This window comes from Pantherophis guttatus, chromosome 2 (assembly GCF_059756535.1).
Source record: "Pantherophis guttatus breed Tessera chromosome 2, ASM5975653v1, whole genome shotgun sequence".
Classification (NCBI taxonomy): Eukaryota; Metazoa; Chordata; class Lepidosauria; order Squamata; family Colubridae; genus Pantherophis; species Pantherophis guttatus.
This window is the reverse complement of record NC_142064.1, coordinates 114,550,326-114,571,101: the sequence shown is the minus strand read 5'-3', so window position 1 is coordinate 114,571,101 and position 20,776 is coordinate 114,550,326. Positions and strand designations below refer to the sequence as shown.

Below are 20,776 nucleotides of genomic sequence, written 5' to 3'. Positions count from 1 at the left end.
GAAGAAAATATTTCACTATTTGAAACAGTTTAAAAACGATGTAATTTGTCTACAAGAATCACATATTAGAGTGACAGACCAAAAATATTTGATAAATTCAAGATTGGGAACACATTTTGTTGCATCTGCTCCAGAGAAGAAAAATGGTATAGTTATATACCTAAAGACAGATTTAACAGCTAAACTAATTGAGGCAGATGTTCAAGGAAGATACACTGCAATTGAATTCCTAATAGAAGGGAAGAAAACACTCTTAATTGGAGTATATGCTCCCAACCAACAGCAAGAAAAATTTTATAAGCTTTTGCACACTAAAATAATACAATGGGATTATAAATCGTGTATATTAATGGATGATTGGAATGGAGTACTGGATACTCAAAAGGACAAAAAAGGATTACTTCAAATACCCAAAATCATGCTAGATTACCTAAATCTTTTTTTGACATGATGGATGATATGGAGCTGAGAGATATCTGGCAAGAATGAAATGTTGAAGAAAAGGATTTTACTTTTTTTTCTGATAGACACCAATCTTTTTCTAGGATTGATTTTATACTAATCACTAATGATTTTTTTTTTCTAGGGTGAAGGAGATGAAGATATGTTCAAGAACTTTAACTGATCATAGCCCAGTGTGGATGGAATTAGAGCAGGAAAAGGGAGCTAGAAGGTCTTGGAGGATAAATGAAAATTTGTTTAGATATGAGGAAAATGTGAAAGAATGTAAAAAATAAATGAAAGAATTTTTTGTTATGAATATGCACAAGGGTACACCTATGGAAATGGTTTGGGATGCAAGTAAAGCATATATGAGAGGAATTTTAATACATTTGAATAATAAATATAGACATAGACAAGAAAAGAAACGGAGGGACTTAGAAGAGGAAATAAAAAAGAAAGAGCAGGCACTTATATTGAATCCAACAGATAAGAAAATAAAGGAAACAATATATTTGTTGCGAGGGCAGTTCAGTATGTTGATGGCAGATCAAGTGGCAACTAATTTACAATATGCTAAACATAATACTTTCTGTAATGCGAATAAACCAGGTAGATGGTTAGCTTATTTGTTAAGGAAAAAACAAAAGCTACGTACCATAGAAAAAATAGAATACAAAGGTAAAGGGGTATACCAACAAAATATGATTAAAAAAGCTTTTTTAGAATTTTATACGAAGTTATATGCTAGTGATACAATTCAAGGTAAAGACATAGATAGATATTTACAGGAGGAGAATATTCCTGTAGTTACACCAGAGCAAAGGGAAGGATTGAACCAACCAATAACTTCAGAGGAAATTATTTTAGCAATTAAACAGTTAAAAGGGGGCAAAGCTCCAGGCACAGATGGACTGACAGCAGTTTATTATATAAATTTGCAGTTAGAAATGGTGGAACTGCTTAAGGAATTATTTAGCAAGATTCAAGCTGGAGGAGATGTACCCCCATCCTGGAGAACAGCTTTTATTTCATTGATCCCAAAGGAGGACCAAGATTGTAGTCAACCCAAAAATTATAGGCCAATATCGCTTTTAAATACTGATTATAAGATTTTTGCTAAAATATTAGCAAATAGGTTAATGATAGTTATGCAAAAAATGATTCATAATGATCAATCTGAATTTATAAGTGGGAGACAAATGAAATGTAATGTAAGACAAATTGTAAACTTATTGGAATATTTGGAAAGAAACAACCAAGTCCCTGCAGCGCTTATTTTTTTGGATGTGGAGAAGGCATTTGATCGATTGAATTGGCAATTTTTATTGAAAATAATAGAAAAGATGCAGTTTGGAGAGTATTTTACACAATCTATTAGGGCAATATACCAGAGACAAACAGCACAAATAATAATTAATGGTGGTTTAACAGAAACTTTTAAAATTGAAAAAGGAACAAGACAGGGATGCCCTTTATCACCATTATTGTTTATTTTAACTATGGAACTTTTATTGAATAAAATATGAGGGTCAAATAAAATAAAGGGAATTAAAATTAGACATCATGATTATAGATTAAGAGCATTCGCAGATGACTTGGTTGTTACTTTAACTCAACCAGTACAATCAATTACAGGTTTAATGGATATAATTAGCCAATATGGACAAATGTCTGGATTTAAAATAAACAAACAAAAAACAAAGATAATAACTAAAAATATGACGGTAAAACAAAAAAAAAAGATTTAGAAAGATTAACAGGATTTGAAATAGTAAAAAAGGTTAAATATTTAGGGGTATATATTACAGCTTCAAATGTAAAATTATATAAAAATAATTATGAATTGTTATGGCAAAAAATACAGAAAGAGATGGAGAATTGGGGAAAATTACAATTATCTTTGTTGGGAAGAATAGCAGCAATAAAAATGAATGTTTTACCCAGGTTTTTATTTTTGTTCCAAATGATACCAATACTCAAGAAAGATGAAAATTTGAGGGAATGGCAGAAGGGTATTAATAATTTTGTTTGGGCAGGGAGAAGACCGAGAATAAAGTTAAAAATAATGCAAGATATACGTGAAAGAGGAAGTCTTAAAATGCCTAGTTTAAGATTATACTATGAAGCAGCTGTCCTATCAATAATTAATGACTGGATTAATTCAACAGACGAAAGAATATTGAACATTGAAGGATATGATTTGTTATATGGTTGGCATGCTTATTTATTATATGATAAGAAGGTGGATAAGACCTTTAAAAGCCATATATTAAGGAATGCCTTATTACGAGTTTGGAAAAAGTATCAATATAAGTTAAATTATAAAATACCTATATGGGCAATACCCAGACATGCGATAGAGAATATAAGTGTAGAACAAAAGCAAGAGGTGATTACCTATAAAGAGCTTCTTAAAATGGAAGGGGGTATATTGCAGTTAAAGTCTTTAAATGCATTAAAAGAGGAAAGGATAATTCAAACTTGGTTTCAGTATGGACAGCTGCAAGCTAGATGGAAAGAAGATCAGAGAATTGGTATCATACAGAACGAGGAAAATTTGGTAAAACAAATTAGAGATCAAGGCCAAATGCATATAAAAAGATTATATAATATATTGATAGAAATAGATTCAGAAACGGAATTAGTTAAGGATTGTATGATAAAATGGGCACAAAATATTCAGGAACCAATAATGATGGAAACTTGGGAAAAAATATGGGTTAGAAATGTGAAATTTACGCAAGCACAAAATTTAAGAGAAACTTTTTATAAAATGTTCTATAGATGGCATTTAGATCCTAAAAAGTTAGCTTGTATGTATCCGAATTTGCAATCTAAGTGTTGGAGATGTGATTGTGATGATGCCACTTAATATCATATATGGTGGACTTGTAAAAAAGTTAAAGCATTTTGGATTAAAATATGGTGGATTATTCAAAATATTCTTAAAAAGAAGATAAAGTTTACTCCACAGTTGTTTTTGTTGGGTATAATCACAGATTGTACGGTTATAGAGACTAAATTGATCTTAAATTTAATAACTGCAGCTAGACTTTTGGTGGTGCAATATTGGAAGAAGGAAGATCTGCCTACTATTGAAGAATGGACATTAAAAATAGCAAATTTAGCAGAAATGGTGAAAATTTCAGCTTATTTGAAAGATCATTCACAAGAAAGATATATATCGGAATGGAGAAGATGGATTGATTATATTCAAAACAAATATCGGACTAAAAAGTATCAAATAGCTTATGAATGAATAGAAAAATTAAGAGTACTTATATTTAGTTAAGTAAAAGGGGACTTAAAGTGTGAAGGGGGGGATAGGAATCCAGAGATAGTTAGCTTAGTTTAGTATATGATTGTTAATTGTTATATCTTGTATTTTGTTCTGGGAAGTTCGGGGGGGGGTTGGGGGGTAAGGAAGGGAGGGGGTAGGGGGAAATATTTGTAAAAAATTTTTTTTGTAAAACTCTTTAATAATAATAAAAAAAAGAATCATTTAAAATTCACCATTCCCACAGATGACACAAACACATTCCCTACTAAATCTGTTCCTGCACCAGCAAATCATTGTGATACATGAAAGGAAACACCGAAGAGGGGTACACACAGAACACACATACACATATATCATATGTTTGTTTATGTTTTGTTTGTTTTATTAAATTTATATACCGCCCTACTCCCGAAGGACTCAGGGCGGTGAACAGGCACAAAATAAAATATATAAATACAAAAGTTAGAAACATAATTAAAACTAAATTAAATAATTTAGCCCAAGACAATTAAAAAATCCCAATAATTTAAAACAAATTAAAATTCCAATTTAAAAATTTAAAAGAAAGGGGAGAAAATTAGGCCAGGCCGGCTTGCTGGAATAGGAGGGTCTTTAGAGCATGGCGGAAAGTGCGCAGATCCGGGATCCTCCGTATCTCCAGGGGGAGCTCGTTCCAGATAGTGGGTGCCCCCACAGAGAAGGCCCTCCCCCTGGGGGCCACCAGTTGACACTGCTTGGCTGACGGCACCCGGAGGAGCCCCTTTCTATGAGAGCGTACCGGCCGGTAGGAGGCTGTTTGTGATAGTAGGCGGTCCCGTAAATAACCAGGTCCTAAGCCATGAAGCGCTTTAAAGGTGGTGACCAAAACCTTGAAGCGCACCCGGAAGACAACCGGGAGCCAGTGCAGGTCGCGCAGGAGAGGTGTCACATGGGAGCACCATGTTGCTCCCATAACCACCCGCGCGGCCGCACTCTGCGCCAGTTGGAGCCTCCAGGTGCTCCTCAAGGGGAGCCCCATGTAGAGAGCGTTACAATAGTCCAGGCGGGAGGTGACAAGGGCATGAGTGACTGTGTGTAGGGAGTTCCGATCCAGAAAGGGACCCAACTGGCGAATCAGGCGAACCTGATGAAAAATCCTCCCGGTCACGGCTGTCAAGTACTCTTCTAAAGACAGCCGTGAATCCAGGAGGACGCCCAAGTTGCGAGCCCTCTCCGTGGGGGCCAGCGATTCGCCCCCAATAGTCAGCGATGGCGTCAACTGACTATATCGGGACGTCGGAGACCATAGCCACTCGGTCTTGGATAGGTTGAGCCTGAGTCCGTTCCTCCCCATCCAGATCCGCACGGCCTCCAGACACTGGGAAATCACTTCAAGGGCATCATTGGGGTGGTCTGGGGTGGAGATGTACAGCTGGGTATCATCAGCGTACTGGTGGTACTCCACCCCGAAACCACGGATGATCTCGCCCAGCGGCTTCACATAAATGTTGAACAGGAGAGGCGAGAGGACCGACCCTTGTGGCACCCCACATATGAGGGGCCTTGGGGTCGACCTCTGCCCCCCCTGCCAACACAGACTGCAACCCGTCGGAGAGAAAGGAGGAGAACCACCGTAGTACAGTGCCCCCCACCCCTAACTCTTCCAACCGGTGCAGCATGATACCATGGTCGATGGTATCAAAAGCCACTGAGAGATCTAATAGGACCAGGACGGAGGAGCAACCCCTGTCCCGAGCCCTCCAGAGATCATCAACCAATGCGACCAATGCCGTTTCCGTGCTGTACCCGGGCCTGAAGCCCGACTGGAACGGATCCAGATACGTCGTTTCATCCAGGTACTGGGGGAGCTGTCATGCAACCACACTCTCAACAACCTTCACCACAAAATGAAGGTTGGAGACCGGACGATAATTAGCCAACACTGCTGGGTCCAGGGAAAGCTTCTTGAGGAGAGGCCTCACCACCGCCTCTTTCAAGGCGGCGGGGAAGTCACTCTCACCCAACGAAGCATTTATAATCCCCTGGAGCCAGCCTCGCGTCACCTCCTGGGAAGCCAGCACTAACCAGGAGGGACACGGGTCTAATAAACAAGTGGTCGCGTTCAGTCTACCCAGAATCCTGTCCATGTCCTCAGGGGTCACAGGATCAAACTCATCCCAGATAACATTCTCAAGACCTGCCCCAGTCCCTCCCCCTGAGACTACCCAGTCGGAGTCCAAATCTTCCCGGATCTGAGTGATTTTGTCATACAGATACTGAACAAAATCCTCGGCTCTACCCTCCAAGGGGTCCTCCCACGCTTCCTGGTGGAGCAGGGAGCGGGTCGCCCTAAACAGGGCGGCCAGGCGGTTATCTGATGACGCAATAAGAGCAGCAAAATAACTACATTTCGCTGCTTTTATCGCCACTAGGTAATTCCTAATATGAGATCTTACCAGTGTCCGGTCCGATTCAGAAAGTCTGGCCCTCCAACTGCTCTCTAGGCATCTTTTCTGGCGCTTCAACTCCCTCAGCTCCTCAGTGAACCAAGGAGCCAAATGAGATCGGCGCCGGGTCAGAGGCTGCAAAGGCACAACCCGATCCAGAGCTCCAGCGGCTGCCCTATCCCAGGCGGCCACTAGGTCTCCAGTCGAGGTGTGTGTCAGAGCCTCAGGAAATGGCCCAAGCTCCATCTGGAACCTGTCAGGTTCCATCAGGCACCTGGGGCGGAACCATCTCACTGGCTCCGCTTCCCTGTGGCGGGGTGCAGCAGTTTGAAGGTCGAGACGAAGGAGAGAGTGATCTGACCATGACAAGGGCTTGGTAACTATATCCCCTATCTCAAGATCACTCAACCACTGTCCAGAGACAAAAACCAGATCCAGCGTGTTTCCCCCCATGGGGGTAGGGCCATGAATTAACTGGGTCAGGTCCATGGCTGTCATGGAAGCCATGAACTCCCGAGCCACCTCAGACGCCTCACCCACGGACGGCAAGTTGAAGTCCTCCATGACCATAAGCCTAGGGGTATCAACCGCCACTGCGGCGATGATGTTGAGTAGCTCGGGCAGGGCTGCTGCCACGTGGCAGGGGCCCAGGTACGTGATCAACAAACCCATCTGAACCCCATGACCCCATTTCACACGGAGGGATTCACAGCTGGCCATCTGAGGAACAGTGGCCTCCCTCGGTCTCAGACCTTCTTTAATGATAACCGCTACCCCCCACTACCCTGCAACCTCGGCCGATGGAATGCGCGGAAACCTGGTGGGCACATTTCAACAAGAGGGAACCCCCCTCTTGGCCCAACCAGGTTTCCGTAATACCTGCCAGGTCCGCTCCCCCCTCCTGGACAAGATCACAAATGAGGGGGGCTTTATTTACTACAGACCTGGCATTGCACAGCATCAGCCGATGGCCCTGAGGATCTGCGCAACCTGGAGAATGAGTGGAGCTTTGGGGGCCGGAGCGCGCCACCGCTCGAAGACAGCGGGCGCGCACTCCCCTAACATGATATGGCCCCCTGTTCTGGCCATATCTACCTCTCCCACCCACAATACTGATAGTAAAAGCTTTATCTGGATGAGCTTTAACCCCCCTCTCGACCCCGGGCACCCCACCCTCCATACCGCGCTTCACAGCCATACCCGGCCCTCCCCTTAGTGGGTTAACCCCCATACCCATAACCCTACTGCTAATCCAACCCTCCCCCCCGGAACCCCTTAAAAATTAGTTAAAACTTTACATAAAAAAACCCTCAACCCCCTCTTCGCGGCATGCCACCTCTCTGGGTTCCAAAACCCTTCATCGAGGTAGGCCTTCGATAACGTAGAAGGCCAGGCTTGCGAGAGGGGGGAGTCTCGCAAGGCAAAGAGCTGAGCCGGTGAATACATATCATGCAATTCATCCTTCCCTTCATCATGATAGAAAATAGGACTATGTGAATAATTCAGTATGTATGCAAATAAGGCCACCCAAATACCTGAGCCCCATAAGTGCACTTCTCAATAGAAGACACAAATGGAGCAGAGATGATGATCTAAACCAGTGTCTCTTAAAGTGTGATCTGAGGAAGGGTTCTTTAAAAACCCTCACAGGGGCTCACAATATCATTTTATTTGCCAGGCAGTAAAGGTATTTGCACACATTTAAAATAATGTTATTCTTTTCATTATTATGCTATTTTTTCATGAAAAATATTCTATTGGTTAATATGTGATGGATTTAATATTATTGTTTTTATATTATTCAGTAAATAAATATTCTACAAATGCACGAATTTCAATTTTTAATATGGTAAAGATGGGTAAATATAGCCCGTAGGAGTAAAAGCTATTTGGGGGCCCTCCATAATGTTCAAAAGTGGGAAGGGGTCCTGACAACAAAAATTTTAAGCAACTCTGATCCAAAGAGGCTTAGCCAAATGTGCCCACCATTGCCTCCATCACTGCACTTTTTTATTAGTCAGAAAATGATGTGGCTTAGATTTGGAAGTACATAAAGTTTGCCCGTCAAGGAATTGATAGCAACACAAGTCATGCACATTTCCTAATTTCTAAACCCACACTCTTGTCACAGTCTCAAAACTTACTTCAATTTCATCATCAGCGTAGTTGTACAGAACAGCTCGAATCTCCACCTGCTCATTCTTCACTACTGAATATGGCACTCGAAGATCAATGAAGAAGTCTTTCATGGCTGTTATTTCATAAGGTTCAGCCACACAGATCCCTGCAAGTAAGGCCAATGGCAAAGCCCCCCCCCCAAAAAAACCCGTTAATTCTACTTCAATTCTTAGGTGCTTTTCACACCTGCCAACTGTCTATCATTTGTAATTCTTTACCTTTGGTGGGTGTAATGCTCACAGCCAGCACCTCCCAGGTTGTGATGGAATCCTTCAGATGAAAAGACACTGTTGTGCTTGAAATCCTAGGGAAAAAAACTAAGGGTGTTACATCATTCCTGTGCAGAGCTATTTGTTCTGTCCCCGTCCCACACACGCACACAAACAGACAGCCGGGGGTTAAATAAACTGGCAGACAACCAATTCTTCCGATAAAACGCTTGGCAACAACCCAGTAGCTGCTTGCCAAGAACTTTACTCAATAAACAAAATACCCACAGTCAAGAATTGTCCAGTTCATAAAATAAATCCAAGGCCGATAATGTTGTTTCCAAAGATGCAATGTGACTCGATAGTAGTTAGTTTTGTCCGTCACAGAGTCTGAATGGCCACCTCACCCCCTTTTATACCCTGTGGGGTGTGGTCCAGTGACTCAGCCTAATCTCTGGCACGCCTTTTCTTCTGTTGCGCACGCTTATTTCTGCGACGCTGCCGAGGATCCAGCCAAGACTCATTACCCTCATCACTGTCCACCTGTGGCTGTATCGACGTGCTTGGCCCGGCCCTATCTCTTGCCCTTCAGCGGACACCGAAGGCATTGCCAGAGAGGAGGGTCCTGGAGAGGGAGGCCTTGCCAACTCCTCTCCTTCACTCTCGGAGTTCTCTCCTGCCGATGACACAGGCTCAGGTAACGGAGCCACAACACTATTACAGTGTGCACTTGGAAGCTAATACCAGGTAGAAAATTCCTAGAGCTATCAATCATACAGGCACTTTGTTCCAAAATATCTCAGAATCAGTGGGAAACACAAATGAGTTGCAAATTGAAGTTGTCATCAATTACTTCCCTCATTAAATTCTATGTTTGTGACAGTGGGGTTTCATAATAAAATACTCATTTATTTTGAAGGCGAAATAGATATAACAATGCAATTTGCTTGCTGCTGGATCATCAACTACCTATTCATAACTTTGAAATCAACTTCAAGGTGACTCACTGTCACATTTCCTTTATCTGCATTTCTTTCAAGGTTCTACTGACAGCTTCCAAAGTTGCCCTGTGATGGGAGATGATGCAAAACAAACTGGTCTAGTCCAGTGGTGGGATTCAATTTTTTTAACAACAGGTTCTGTGGGCGTGGCTTAGTTGGGGGTGTGGCTTGGCAATCATGTGACTGTGTGGGCGTGGCTAGCTGGTCACATGACTGTGTAGGCGTGGCTAGCTCATCATGTGACTGGGTGGGCATGGCTATGTGCATAGGGACTACTCAGAGGGCTGAAAAAAGTCATTTCTGACTGGGCCTCGCACTTTTGACCGGTCCTCACACTTATGACCATCCTCACATTTATGCCCGTGCAGCTTTCTTAACAACCATGTCACTCATTTCACAACTGCTTCTCTTCACCATGGTGACAAGATAGGGCAAAAACGTAAAATGTGAGGACAGTCGTAAGTTCGAGGACTGGTCAAAAGTGCGAGGACCAGTCAAAAATAACTTTTTCAGCCCTCTGAGTAGTCCATATGCACAAAAGGACTACCCAGAGGGCTGAAAAAAGTCATTTCTGACTGGGCCTCGCACTTTTGACCGGTCCTCACACTTATGACCATCCTCACATTTATGCCCGTGCAGCTTTCTTAACAACCATGTCACTCATTTCACAACTGCTTCTCTTCACCATGGTGACAAGATAGGGCAAAAACATAAAATGTGAGGACAGTCATAAGTTCGAGGACTGGTCAAAAGTGCGAGGACCAGTCAGAAATAACTTTTTCAGCCCTCTGAGTAGTCCATATGCATAAAAGGATACAGCAATAGAGAGTGATGAAGGAAGGGAAGGGAAATTAGAGTAGGAGGGAGGGTAAGAGAGGGAGGAAGAGAGGAGGAGAAGGAGAAAGGAAGAGGAAGTAGGGAGGAGAAAAAGAGGGGGAGGAAGAGCATGTAAGAAGGAAAGAAAAGAGAGAGGTGGTAGGTTTGAGGAGAAAGATTGCTGTACAATAAAAAAGATGAAAGGGAAGAAAGCCAACCCCAAACAAACATAAAGATATTAAGATAAAGAATGAATTGTTAAACTTTAAAGAATAAAAGAGAACAAATATGAATAAATAACAATAATTAGAAACACACATACAAACATACAATGTATTTTCTTTGAACAGAGTATTTGGCCGGTTCATAAATTTAAACAGTGTTTAGTCATTTCAATTAAATTTACAATTTCTATATTTCCTTTTTGCCATATTTATTCCTCATCTATTTTTGTAAAAAACTAATATTACCCTTCATCCTCATCTCTAATCTTAATCAAATTCAATTTTTCCCTTCTATTCTATATTATTTTATTTTATTTTTTATTTTAAATTTATATATATACTGCTCTTCTCCCTAAGGACTCAGGGCGGTGTACAGCCAGAATTAAAAAACATAAAATACAAATATTAAAAAACAATTAAAATATATATAAATTTGGCCCAAAATTAAAAATACAAACCAATTAAAACATTTAAAATTTCTTCTTAAGCCAGCCCGGCTTGCTGGAAAAAGTGGGTTTTAAGGACACGGCGGAAGGCACTAAGGTCTTGGATTCTCCTTATCTCTGGGGGCAACTGATTCCAGAGGGTAGGTGCCCCCACAGAGAAGGCCCTCCCCCTGGGGGTCACCAGCCTACATTGATTGGCTGATGGCACCCTGAGGAGGCCCTCTCTGTGGGAGCGCATGGGACGATGGGAGGTCGTCGGTAGCAGCAGGCGGTCTCGAAGATAGCTAGGCCCGATGCCATGGAGTGCTTTAAAGATGATAACCAGCACCTTGAAGCGCACCCGGAAGACCACTGGGAGCCAGTGCAGCTCGCGCAGGAGCGGTGTTACATGGGAGCGCCATGCTGCTCCCATCACTACCCGCGCTGCTGCATTCTGGAGCCTCCGGGTGCTCTTCAAGGGGAGCCCCATGTAGAGAGCATTGCAGTAGTCAAGGCGAGAGGTGACGAGGGCATGAGTGACTGTGCACAGGGAATCCCGATCAAGAAAGGGCCGCAACTGGCGAATCAGGCGAACCTGACAAAAGGTCCCTCTGGTTACAGCTGTCAGATGTTCCTCCAAGGACAGCTGCATATCCAGGACTCCCAGATTGCGAGCCCCTTCTGTGGGGGCCAAAGACTCGCCCCCAATAGTCAGTGATGGAGTCAACTGACTATATCGGGATGCCGGGAGCCACAGCCACTCAGTCTTGGATGGGTTGAGCTTGAGCCTGTTCCTCCCCATCCAGATCCGCACAGCCTCCAGGCACTGGGACATCACTTCAAGGGCATCATTGGGGTGGCCTGGGGTGGAGATGTACAGCTGGGTGTCATCAGCGTACTGGTGGTATCTCACCCCGAAGCCATGGATGATCTCGCCCAGCGGCTTTACATAAATGTTGAACAGAAGGGGCGAGAGGACCGATCTCTGCGGCACTCCACAGATGAGAGGCCTCGAGGTCGACCTCTGCCCCCCTTTATTACCCCCTATTATACCCCTTCCCATTGTCATCTATTTTTATATCCATCCTCACATTGGTTAATTATGTAATATTAGTTGTTTAATATAAATTCAACATTTTAATATAAATCAATTAGTTATATAACTACCTTTTTTGTATATTAATCAATATGAACATGAATATTCCAATTATTTCCATGCAATCCAATTTCTTACAAATCAATTAATTATATTTACCAATAATAATAAACCAAATAATTTCCCCCATATATTCCTCCAAACCACAACTTAACCATTTCTGCTTTCAGAAATATACAATTAATAGTATCTCAATTATTACAATTCCCTAGTTAAATAGAGCTTTTTTTTCTTTTGTGTTTTAAAATCCTGAACTCTCCTCTTTTTCCCTAAATTTCCCATTGTTTGCACCTACCTTTTTTGGTGAGGAAAAAGAAAAGAATTCTGCCTGCCTAATTTTCCAACCTTGCAGCAACAGCAAAGCAGTTTCAGTTTCGTGTTTCAGCAGAGCTAAGGGAAAAAAGATCTGCTCCAGGACTCTTTGCAAGGAAGCAGAAGAGCCCTGAGCAAAACAGCTGAGACAAATCAGCTGAGAGCCGGGAGGCCGATAGAATCAAGGGGCTAATTAGCCTATGCTGAAGCTCCGTGGGCCAATAAAATTTCAAAAAAACACCGAACTATTTGTTAAATTGCTGGCTCCCCCACCCCTTGCCCACCACTATTTATTGGCAATAAATAGTGGTGTGGAGGGGCGGGGCAAGCCAGCAATTTAACAAACGGTTCGGCTGCACCACTGGCTCTAGGGCGGCCATTTGAAGCCCCGCGGCAAGAATTTTAACTTTTTTTTCCTCTAGCCATCAGCTGGGACTCCGGAGGCAGCAATAGATTGGGAGTGGGTGGGATAAGCGAACACCCGGCAATCCAACAGAGCAGAGAGTGAGGGTGAGTGAAGGTGGAAGCTGCTTCCTCCATCCTGCTCTCTGGCAGCCCACGTGGATCCCAGGCAGCGGATGTCAGGCTAGGGAAGGGGTGGGCAATTGTGGCTCTTTTACAACCTGTGGCCTTCAACTCCCAGAATTCCTGAGACAGCCAAGCTGTATCAGGAATTCTGGAAGTTGAAGTCCACAGGTTGTAAAAGAGCCACAATTGCCTACCCCTGGCTACGGTAAGCTGGCGCCACACGGGTGGGAGGCGGGGCGGGGCAAGGGGCGGGTGAGCCAGCAATTTAACAAAGGGTTCTGCGGGGCCAATAAATTACAAAAAAACACCGAACCGTTTGTTAAATTGCTGCCTCGCTTGCCCCATTTATTGGGAATAAATAGTAGTGCGGAGGGGCGGGGCAAGGGGCGGGGTGAGCCAGCAATTTAACAAAGGGTTCAGCCAAACCCCTAGAACCCCCAGAATCCCACCACTGGTCTAGTCCAAGTGGCAAGAGCTGAAAAGCAGCTTTCTCCACAACTACCATTTCTTGGTCCTTCTACTGTGCTCCATATAGTAGAACCCAAGAGGAAAGATGCATTATTGCTGCTAATGGGGTCCTTCAGTGTGAAGTGGTGTGAGAAGGGGAAAACAGCATATGCCAATGTATATCTCTATTTGGTTGAAACTACTGTTGTTTTTCCCAGTCGACCTACGGTAGGTCCTTTGATCCTGGCTGATAACTCTGGATCAACTTGGCTAAGATTCATGTATCAGAATTCATGACTTTTCAGCAAATTTAAGCAGGATGTATCAAGCCTTAAACAACCAATTATGGATGCAGAAAGACAATTACATTTGTCAGTCCTCCCTAAAGATGGTTTTTTAAAACAGCCAGTTTTCATTTTTTAAAACCAGCAAGATATTAAAACTAAATAGTCATCTTTAAATTTAGAACAGCCTAAACCTTAGCACATTTTAGACATTTCCCCCAGGTATTCCTGTAAGAAAGTTTGGTAAATCCCTTATTTTTAAAGACTTTGTCCTTGTGGCAAAGAGGCAATTGAAAATACAATCCATATATTGATACACTGCTGATTTTAGAAAAACACATGGCCATGCCTTAAATTTCCTTATAAGCTAAATTTCTGGGTAAGTCAGATTTATTTTAGGGACAATATTGTAAAATTTTGTTTTATTGTTTGTAAAACACACTGTAATCAATCATATTGATTATTTAATTAGTGTTGCATATTTTTTATGCTGTAAGTTTTAATGTCTACCTTTTTAAAATGGAATTCTGTTCATTGACCATAATAAAGAACAGACTGACTGACAAGTCACTTCCATAGAAATGAACAAAAGCTTTTCTCTTTTAATGGAGGTCAAAAATAAACCCCAAGTTTCGCTCAGGACATTTACTGATTGATTCCTCTTGGAAGAGACACTGCCCCATTCCTGTATAAATTTTGCAATAATTAAATTTACATTTCAACTGTAAAGTGGGCTAATATAAACAGCAGAACTCCAGTACCCTTTACTGTTAGGACGTTTGGGCAGTTCCTCAGTTTGCCACAACCAACTCTCAGGAAAATTGGACCTTATGGTGATATCCTCATCTTTTGTGAAGCCATCTTCATTATCATCTGGAAAATAGAAGGCAAATTAGTATAATGTATTATTTCTTTAACTACACTTTGTTAATTTGTTAATTAAGTATTTGATAAATTGAGTGGAGTTGGTGACCATGAACGGACATGTCCTACAAAGGTCCTGAATAACCTGCTGCTGCTGCAGGCTGTCTTTGACTCCCAGTTGAGAGATTGACCAGTCAAGGAGTTCAGCCGTTAAACAGTTAAGCTCCAGTGAAACCATCCTCCACCATGCTCCATGCCCAAGTGAGTACTGAGGATGCCACATGCCCAAGGGATTAAAAAAAAAAAAAATCCTACAGCCTCCAGTTGAAGAGCCCATCTTGATGCACAAAAATTAAAGCAAAAAGTTACCCAGTTGAGTGCAACAAAGCAAGAAGTTACTTGGGTTAGTGCAGCTGGGACATGTGGTTTCCAGATTTTATTTTAGTTCTTTATTTCCTTTTAAACATGTGAAGAACTGGATTTACTTTTCTATTTCTTTTTTCATTAACTCATTAAGAAAGAACAAAAAAAAAAGTCAGATTTCTTTTTGCAAAGTTAAGGCTGCACATTTTTGTAGAATTACTTATTACAGGAAAATTTTTAAAATTATCCCTCCCCCAAAAAAGATTATGTTTGCCTATATATAATGGTATTATAAACAGTGTTGTTGAATTAACTGTGCCACAAGTGAAAAACCACAAAATTTTGTTTTACAAAGATTATGGTTGCCTTGAATTTACTGGAAGCATTTGCACTGGGGAACTATTAGAGGATTGGAAAAGAGCTGATATGGTTCCCATCTTCAAAAAAGAAAAAAAAGAAAAAAAAAACAGAAAACTACAGACCAATCAGACTAACATCAATACCTGGAAAATATTGGAAAAAATAATTAAAAAATAGATCTGTGAACATCTAGAAACACCAGACCACCCCAACGATGCCCTTGAAGTGATGTCCCGGTACCTGGAGGCCGTGCGGATCTGGATGGGAAGGAACAGGCTCAGGCTCAACCCGTCCAAGACTGAGTGGCTGTGGTTTCCGACGTCCCGATATAGTCAGTTGACGCCATCGCTGACTATCGGGGGCGAATCGCTGGCCCCACGGAGAGGACTCGCAACTTGGGCGTCCTCCTGGATTCACGGCTGTCTTTAGAAGAGCACTTGACGGCCGTGACCGGGAGGATTTTCCATCAGGTTCGCCTGATTTGCCAGTTGCGTCCCTTTCTGCATCGGGACTCCTTAAACACGGTCACTCATGCCCTTGTCACTTCCTGCCTGGACTACTGTAATGCTCTCTACATGGGGCTCCCCTTGAGGAGCACCTGGAGGCTCCAATTGGCGCAGAGTGCGGCCACGCAGGTGGTTATGGGAGCGACGTGGTGCTCCCATGTAACACCTCTCCTGCGTAAGCTGCACTGGCTCCCGGTGGTCTTCCAGGTGCGCTTCAAGGTTTTGGTTACCACCTTTAGAGCGCTCCATGGCTTAGGGCCTGGTTATTTACAGGACCGCCTGCTGCCGCAAACGGCCTCCTACTGGCCGGTACACTCTCACAGAGAGGGACTCCTCCGGGTGCCGTCGGCCAAACAATGTCGGCTGGCAGCCCCCAGGGAGAGAGCCTTCTCTGGGGGCACCTACTATCTGGAACTACTATCCGGAGATACGGAGGATCCCGGATCTACGCACCTTCCGCCGCGCTCTCAAGACCTTTTTATTTCACCAGGGTGGTCTGGCCTAACCTCTCCCTTTCTCTTTTTAATGTAAATTTTAATGTAAATTTTAATTTGTTCTTAACCTGGGATTTTAAATTTGTCTTGGGCTAAATTGATTTAATTCGATTTTACTTCTGCTCTTAAATTTTTGTATTCTATATGTTTTATCCTGTGCCTGTTCACCACCCTGAGTCCTTTGGGAGTAGGGCGGTATACAAATTAAATAAAATGAAAATAAAATGAAAAAAAATGAAGTTATAACAAGTAGCCAGCATGAGTCTGTTAAAAACAAATCATGCCAAACCAATCTATTATGTAATGCTATTATGTGCTGCGTTTTCCAGGTATTGGTGAATTAGGCCTGGCCTAACCTCTCTTTTAAACTTTTTTTAAATTTTTAAATTCTTCAATTTTAAATTTGTCTTATGAATTTGGGGTGTTTTAAATTTCGTTTTCCGGGCCAATTATTTAATTGTATTTTAATGTTCACCGCCCTGAGTCCTTCGGGAATAGGACGGTATACAAATTTAATAAAAAAAAAAAATTAAATGTTCCTTTCTTTCAATAATCCCAGAACCTGCTACTTACTTCTTGCCAGAAACAACTCGTTCTCCCGTTTCTTTTCATCTCGGATCCCTCTGATGTAGCGACAGCATTCAAGGAAGGCGGCCTTACAAGCATCTCCCTCCTGGATGTATTTTGCACGCTTTTCACAACTGTACCCCATGGGGTTCTCATGCATGCCATCTTCGCAGCATTTACGCAGGTCTTGATCCTGAAACTGTGACACTAAAATATGGAAAATTTGTGAAACATTAGACAATCCTATTTCTCATAGTCATAGGCATAAAGAGAAACAAGAGACAATGAATATCTACATAAATTAATCAAATGAGTTAGTTTTTTATCTTGTCCCAAGACATTTGGAAGGAACAGCTGAGCATCCTTTGTCTTTTCACTACTGTAGTTATTAGTGCACAAGTAATAAGCTTTATGGCTTATTACAGCATCTGCAGTTTTGCCAGAACATTCAAACTTATCTTCTGTTTTTGAAAATCAATCAAATGTTGCAATGTATCTCAAACTCTTAAATGGAGCATTCTAAGTGCTACCAGGAGGCCTGAGTAAGCCATCACCAGCTCCTGGAAAAAACATGGGCTTTAAATCACCTAAAGGCCCTTTTCTTTAGTTATCTCTCTTCTTTGAACCAAGCCGTCCTGCAACCTTGCATACAGAGGAGTCCAAATGACAATTCCAGAGTATGTGCCTTGTTTAGGTCCCTTGGGCAGAGGAAGGGATCAGGGTCTGCTTGAGGAAGATAGTGGCTCCAGTTCATTTCCAGCTGAGAGGCATGGCCAGCTTCTCATGCTGCTGGTTGTTCTGCACTGACCCTGGGCAACATCTTCCAGGGTCAGAGTTCCCCTTGGTCTTTGGATGGCATGCGGGGGGGGGGGCACGCTCCTAAAAACTACTGGGTAAACCGAGAAGAAACCCAATTCATTTCACTTAGTTTGTATTTCAATGTAATTAAAATAAAAAACAGTTAATACAATTATTCTTCAACAAAATTCTCCCCCTCTCATAACAGGTAAAAGTAATAATAGGAGAGTAGGCAGAACAGGCAAAAGTAATAATAATAATTTACCCTCAAGGCTCTCTGAAGGCTTCCAGTTCAACACCTGCCTGCAGAACATTTCTTTGTCCACTAAATTCTGGCCCTTTCATAGGAGCTTTACTGATCTCTCTAGGTATAGACATTTTATTTTACTTTGTACTATTTATTATTTTTTGAAATTAAGCAAATAATTAATTATATCACCAGTACAGCAGAGGTGGGTTTCAGCAGGTTCTAACCAGTTCTGGAGAACTGGTAGCAGAAATTTTGAGTAGTTTGGAGAACCGGTAAATACTACCTCTAACTGCCCCTGCCCCCATCTATTCTCTGCCTCCCGAGTCCCAGCTGATCGGGAGGAAATGGAGATTTTACAGTATCCTTCCCCTGCCATGCCCACCAAGCCACACCCACAGAACTGGTAGTAAAAATATTTGAAACCCGTAGTACAGGGCAGAATGTGGTTTTTTAAGTTACATTTATAAATCCACAATCTGTGTTTTAAGCTTACTATATGGTTAAACACATTTATTCTTCGCTTTCTCCTGAAATAAAGGACATCATATCTCAAACTCTTAAATGGAGCATTCTTGGTGCTACCAGGAGGCCTGAGTAAGCCATCACCAGCTCCTGGAAAAAACATGGGCTTTAAATCACCTAAAGACCCTTTTCTTTAGTTATCCCTCTTCTTTCAACATCTTCCAGGGTCAGAGTTCCCCTTGGTCTTTGAGTGGCATGCATGGAGGGGGGGGCACGTTCCTAAATACTACTGGGTAAACCGAGAAGAAACCCAATTCGTTTCACTTAGTTTGTATTTCAATGTAATTAAAATTAAAAACAGTTAATACAATTATTCTTCAACAAAATTCTCCTCCTCTCGTAACAGGCAAAAGTAATAGGAGAGTAGGCAGAACAGGCAAAAGTAATAATAATAATTTGGAGGCTTTCAGTGTTTACGCCCAAGGCTTCTGTGGACGGAATGCTTCCAGTTCAACACCTGCCTGCAGAACATTTCTTTGGCCACTAAATTCTGGCCCCTTTCATAGGAGCTTTACTGATCTCTCTAGGTATAGATATTTTATTTTACTTTGTACTATTTATATATATATATATATTTGATTTGATTTATATGCCGCCCTTCTCCGGAGACTCAGGGCGGCTTACAATGCGTTAAGCAATAGCTTTCATACTTTTATATATTTTATACAAAGTCAGCTTATTGCCCCCACAATCTGGGTCCTCATTTTACCTACCTTAGAAAGGATGGAAGGCTGAGTCAACCTTGAGCCTGGTGAGATTTGAACTTGCAGTAATTGCAGACAGCTGATGTTAATAACAGTGCTTTAGTCTGCTGCGCTACCAGGGCTCTCTCACCAGTACAGGGGAGGCAGAATTTTTTAAATTTTGAGTGTGGTTGTTTTTTTAGTTACATTTATAAATCCATAATCTGTGTTTTAAATTTACTATATGGTTAAACAGATTTATTCTTCGCTTTCTCCTGAAATAAAGGACATCAGTTCTGGGTGTTCTGCTGTTGTTATTTTGTGGTCCTGGTAATTCATAAGTTGCAAAAAAGGCTTTGGGGCATGGATGTCTTTAGGAAGGGGATGGTTGAAGCCCCAAACATATAAAAGGGGTGGAGCTTTGATTGTTCAGTTGGAATTGCCATGTTGATATGCAGGCATCCCCACAGATGTTCCTGGTTTGGGGGCTGCTTGTAGTTCACTGGCCATTGCTTACTTCCTCCTCACCAAGAACAATTCTTGACCAGTGCTGCGATCCGAGAACACTCAAAAAACAATGCTTAAAAATTTTGTCTATCAAATGTAATCTCTTTAGCTGGAACCAGTTACTGTAGATTCGACATTAAACTATTGGGCCATTTAAGTACTCCCCCATTGCACTCAGAATTCAAGCACTCAAAGTTATTGATAAGTTAAGAATGATCCTATTTAATAGAAGTTATTAATTTTCTACCCTCTTGCTTGAGAAAGAAAGGAAAGAGGGATAATCTTCTATTCCTTTGTCCATTTCCTGACTGATTCAATAAATGCAAACAGAAACTTGATTATTTTTCACATACCTTTGCTTGCCTTGCTGTCAAGCAGCAAAACAGAGCGTCGACGCCTCCGATTTGCAGGCTGAGGACACTTTGCATCTGAACGAGGCAGGGGAGAAGAGGTAGGAACAATTATTCTTTAAAGTAAGAAGATAGCGTTCAGCACTAATTCCTGGGAAGATTAATTTTACAACTGGTTTACACTAAGGGAGTAAGGGAGTTCTGCTGCCTTCTGTGGGACTTTCTCCCATTTAAAATAGTTTGGGAATGCAGTCTGAAGCATTAATTATGTGTTATTTGGATCTATATCCAATAGATCCAAAGCAGCTCATAGAAAGTTCACTTTAGTGCTGGGAAGCTGCAGTAAGGAAGAAAGCATAGCTCAACTCTTCATTGGGTCTGAGTTGAAGGGCTCACAGTTGAAGGTCAAAGAGCATCTCCAGCTTTTTCATGTTTTGCTGAAAATACCAGTGGAGGATTAGAGTGGACCCCTCCTAAAACCATAGGAATATAGTAGGATGCCTGCACTATAACTCTCCTCTAGAATCATCCTTAGAAACAGTGATCTGGAATTTGCCCTACAATTTGAGTAATCATTTGGTAAAAGATGTTGGGATCATTGCATGCAGTTCAAGAACTCAGTGGCCAATATTCTGTGCTTCAGACACTGAAACATACTTTTCAGGTGTGAGGAAAACAAATCCTTAGAGGAGTGGGACATTTTAGCAAAAGAGAAACGTAAAAGGAATGTGTGCTAATTGGCACATGAAAAAGGCAACTTTGAAGTGCCTGGTTCTCTGCAA

General features: G+C 41.9%; 1 protein-coding gene across 1 annotated transcript in view; it reads right to left on the bottom strand.

The window, feature by feature from the left end:
• The window catches only part of LOC132708866 (ophiophagus venom factor), a 120,420-nt gene that overhangs the window by 64,235 nt on the left and 35,409 nt on the right, over positions 1 to 20,776 (bottom strand). Inside the window, exons 16-20 of the mRNA XM_034434447.3 lie at positions 19,998 to 20,072; positions 16,891 to 17,091; positions 14,492 to 14,603; positions 8,547 to 8,632; positions 8,295 to 8,434 (exon numbers count right to left, since the gene is read on the bottom strand). Coding sequence (XP_034290338.2) covers positions 8,295 to 8,434; positions 8,547 to 8,632; positions 14,492 to 14,603; positions 16,891 to 17,091; positions 19,998 to 20,072 — 614 coding nt within the window. The remainder of the gene's footprint in view (positions 1 to 8,294; positions 8,435 to 8,546; positions 8,633 to 14,491; positions 14,604 to 16,890; positions 17,092 to 19,997; positions 20,073 to 20,776) is intronic.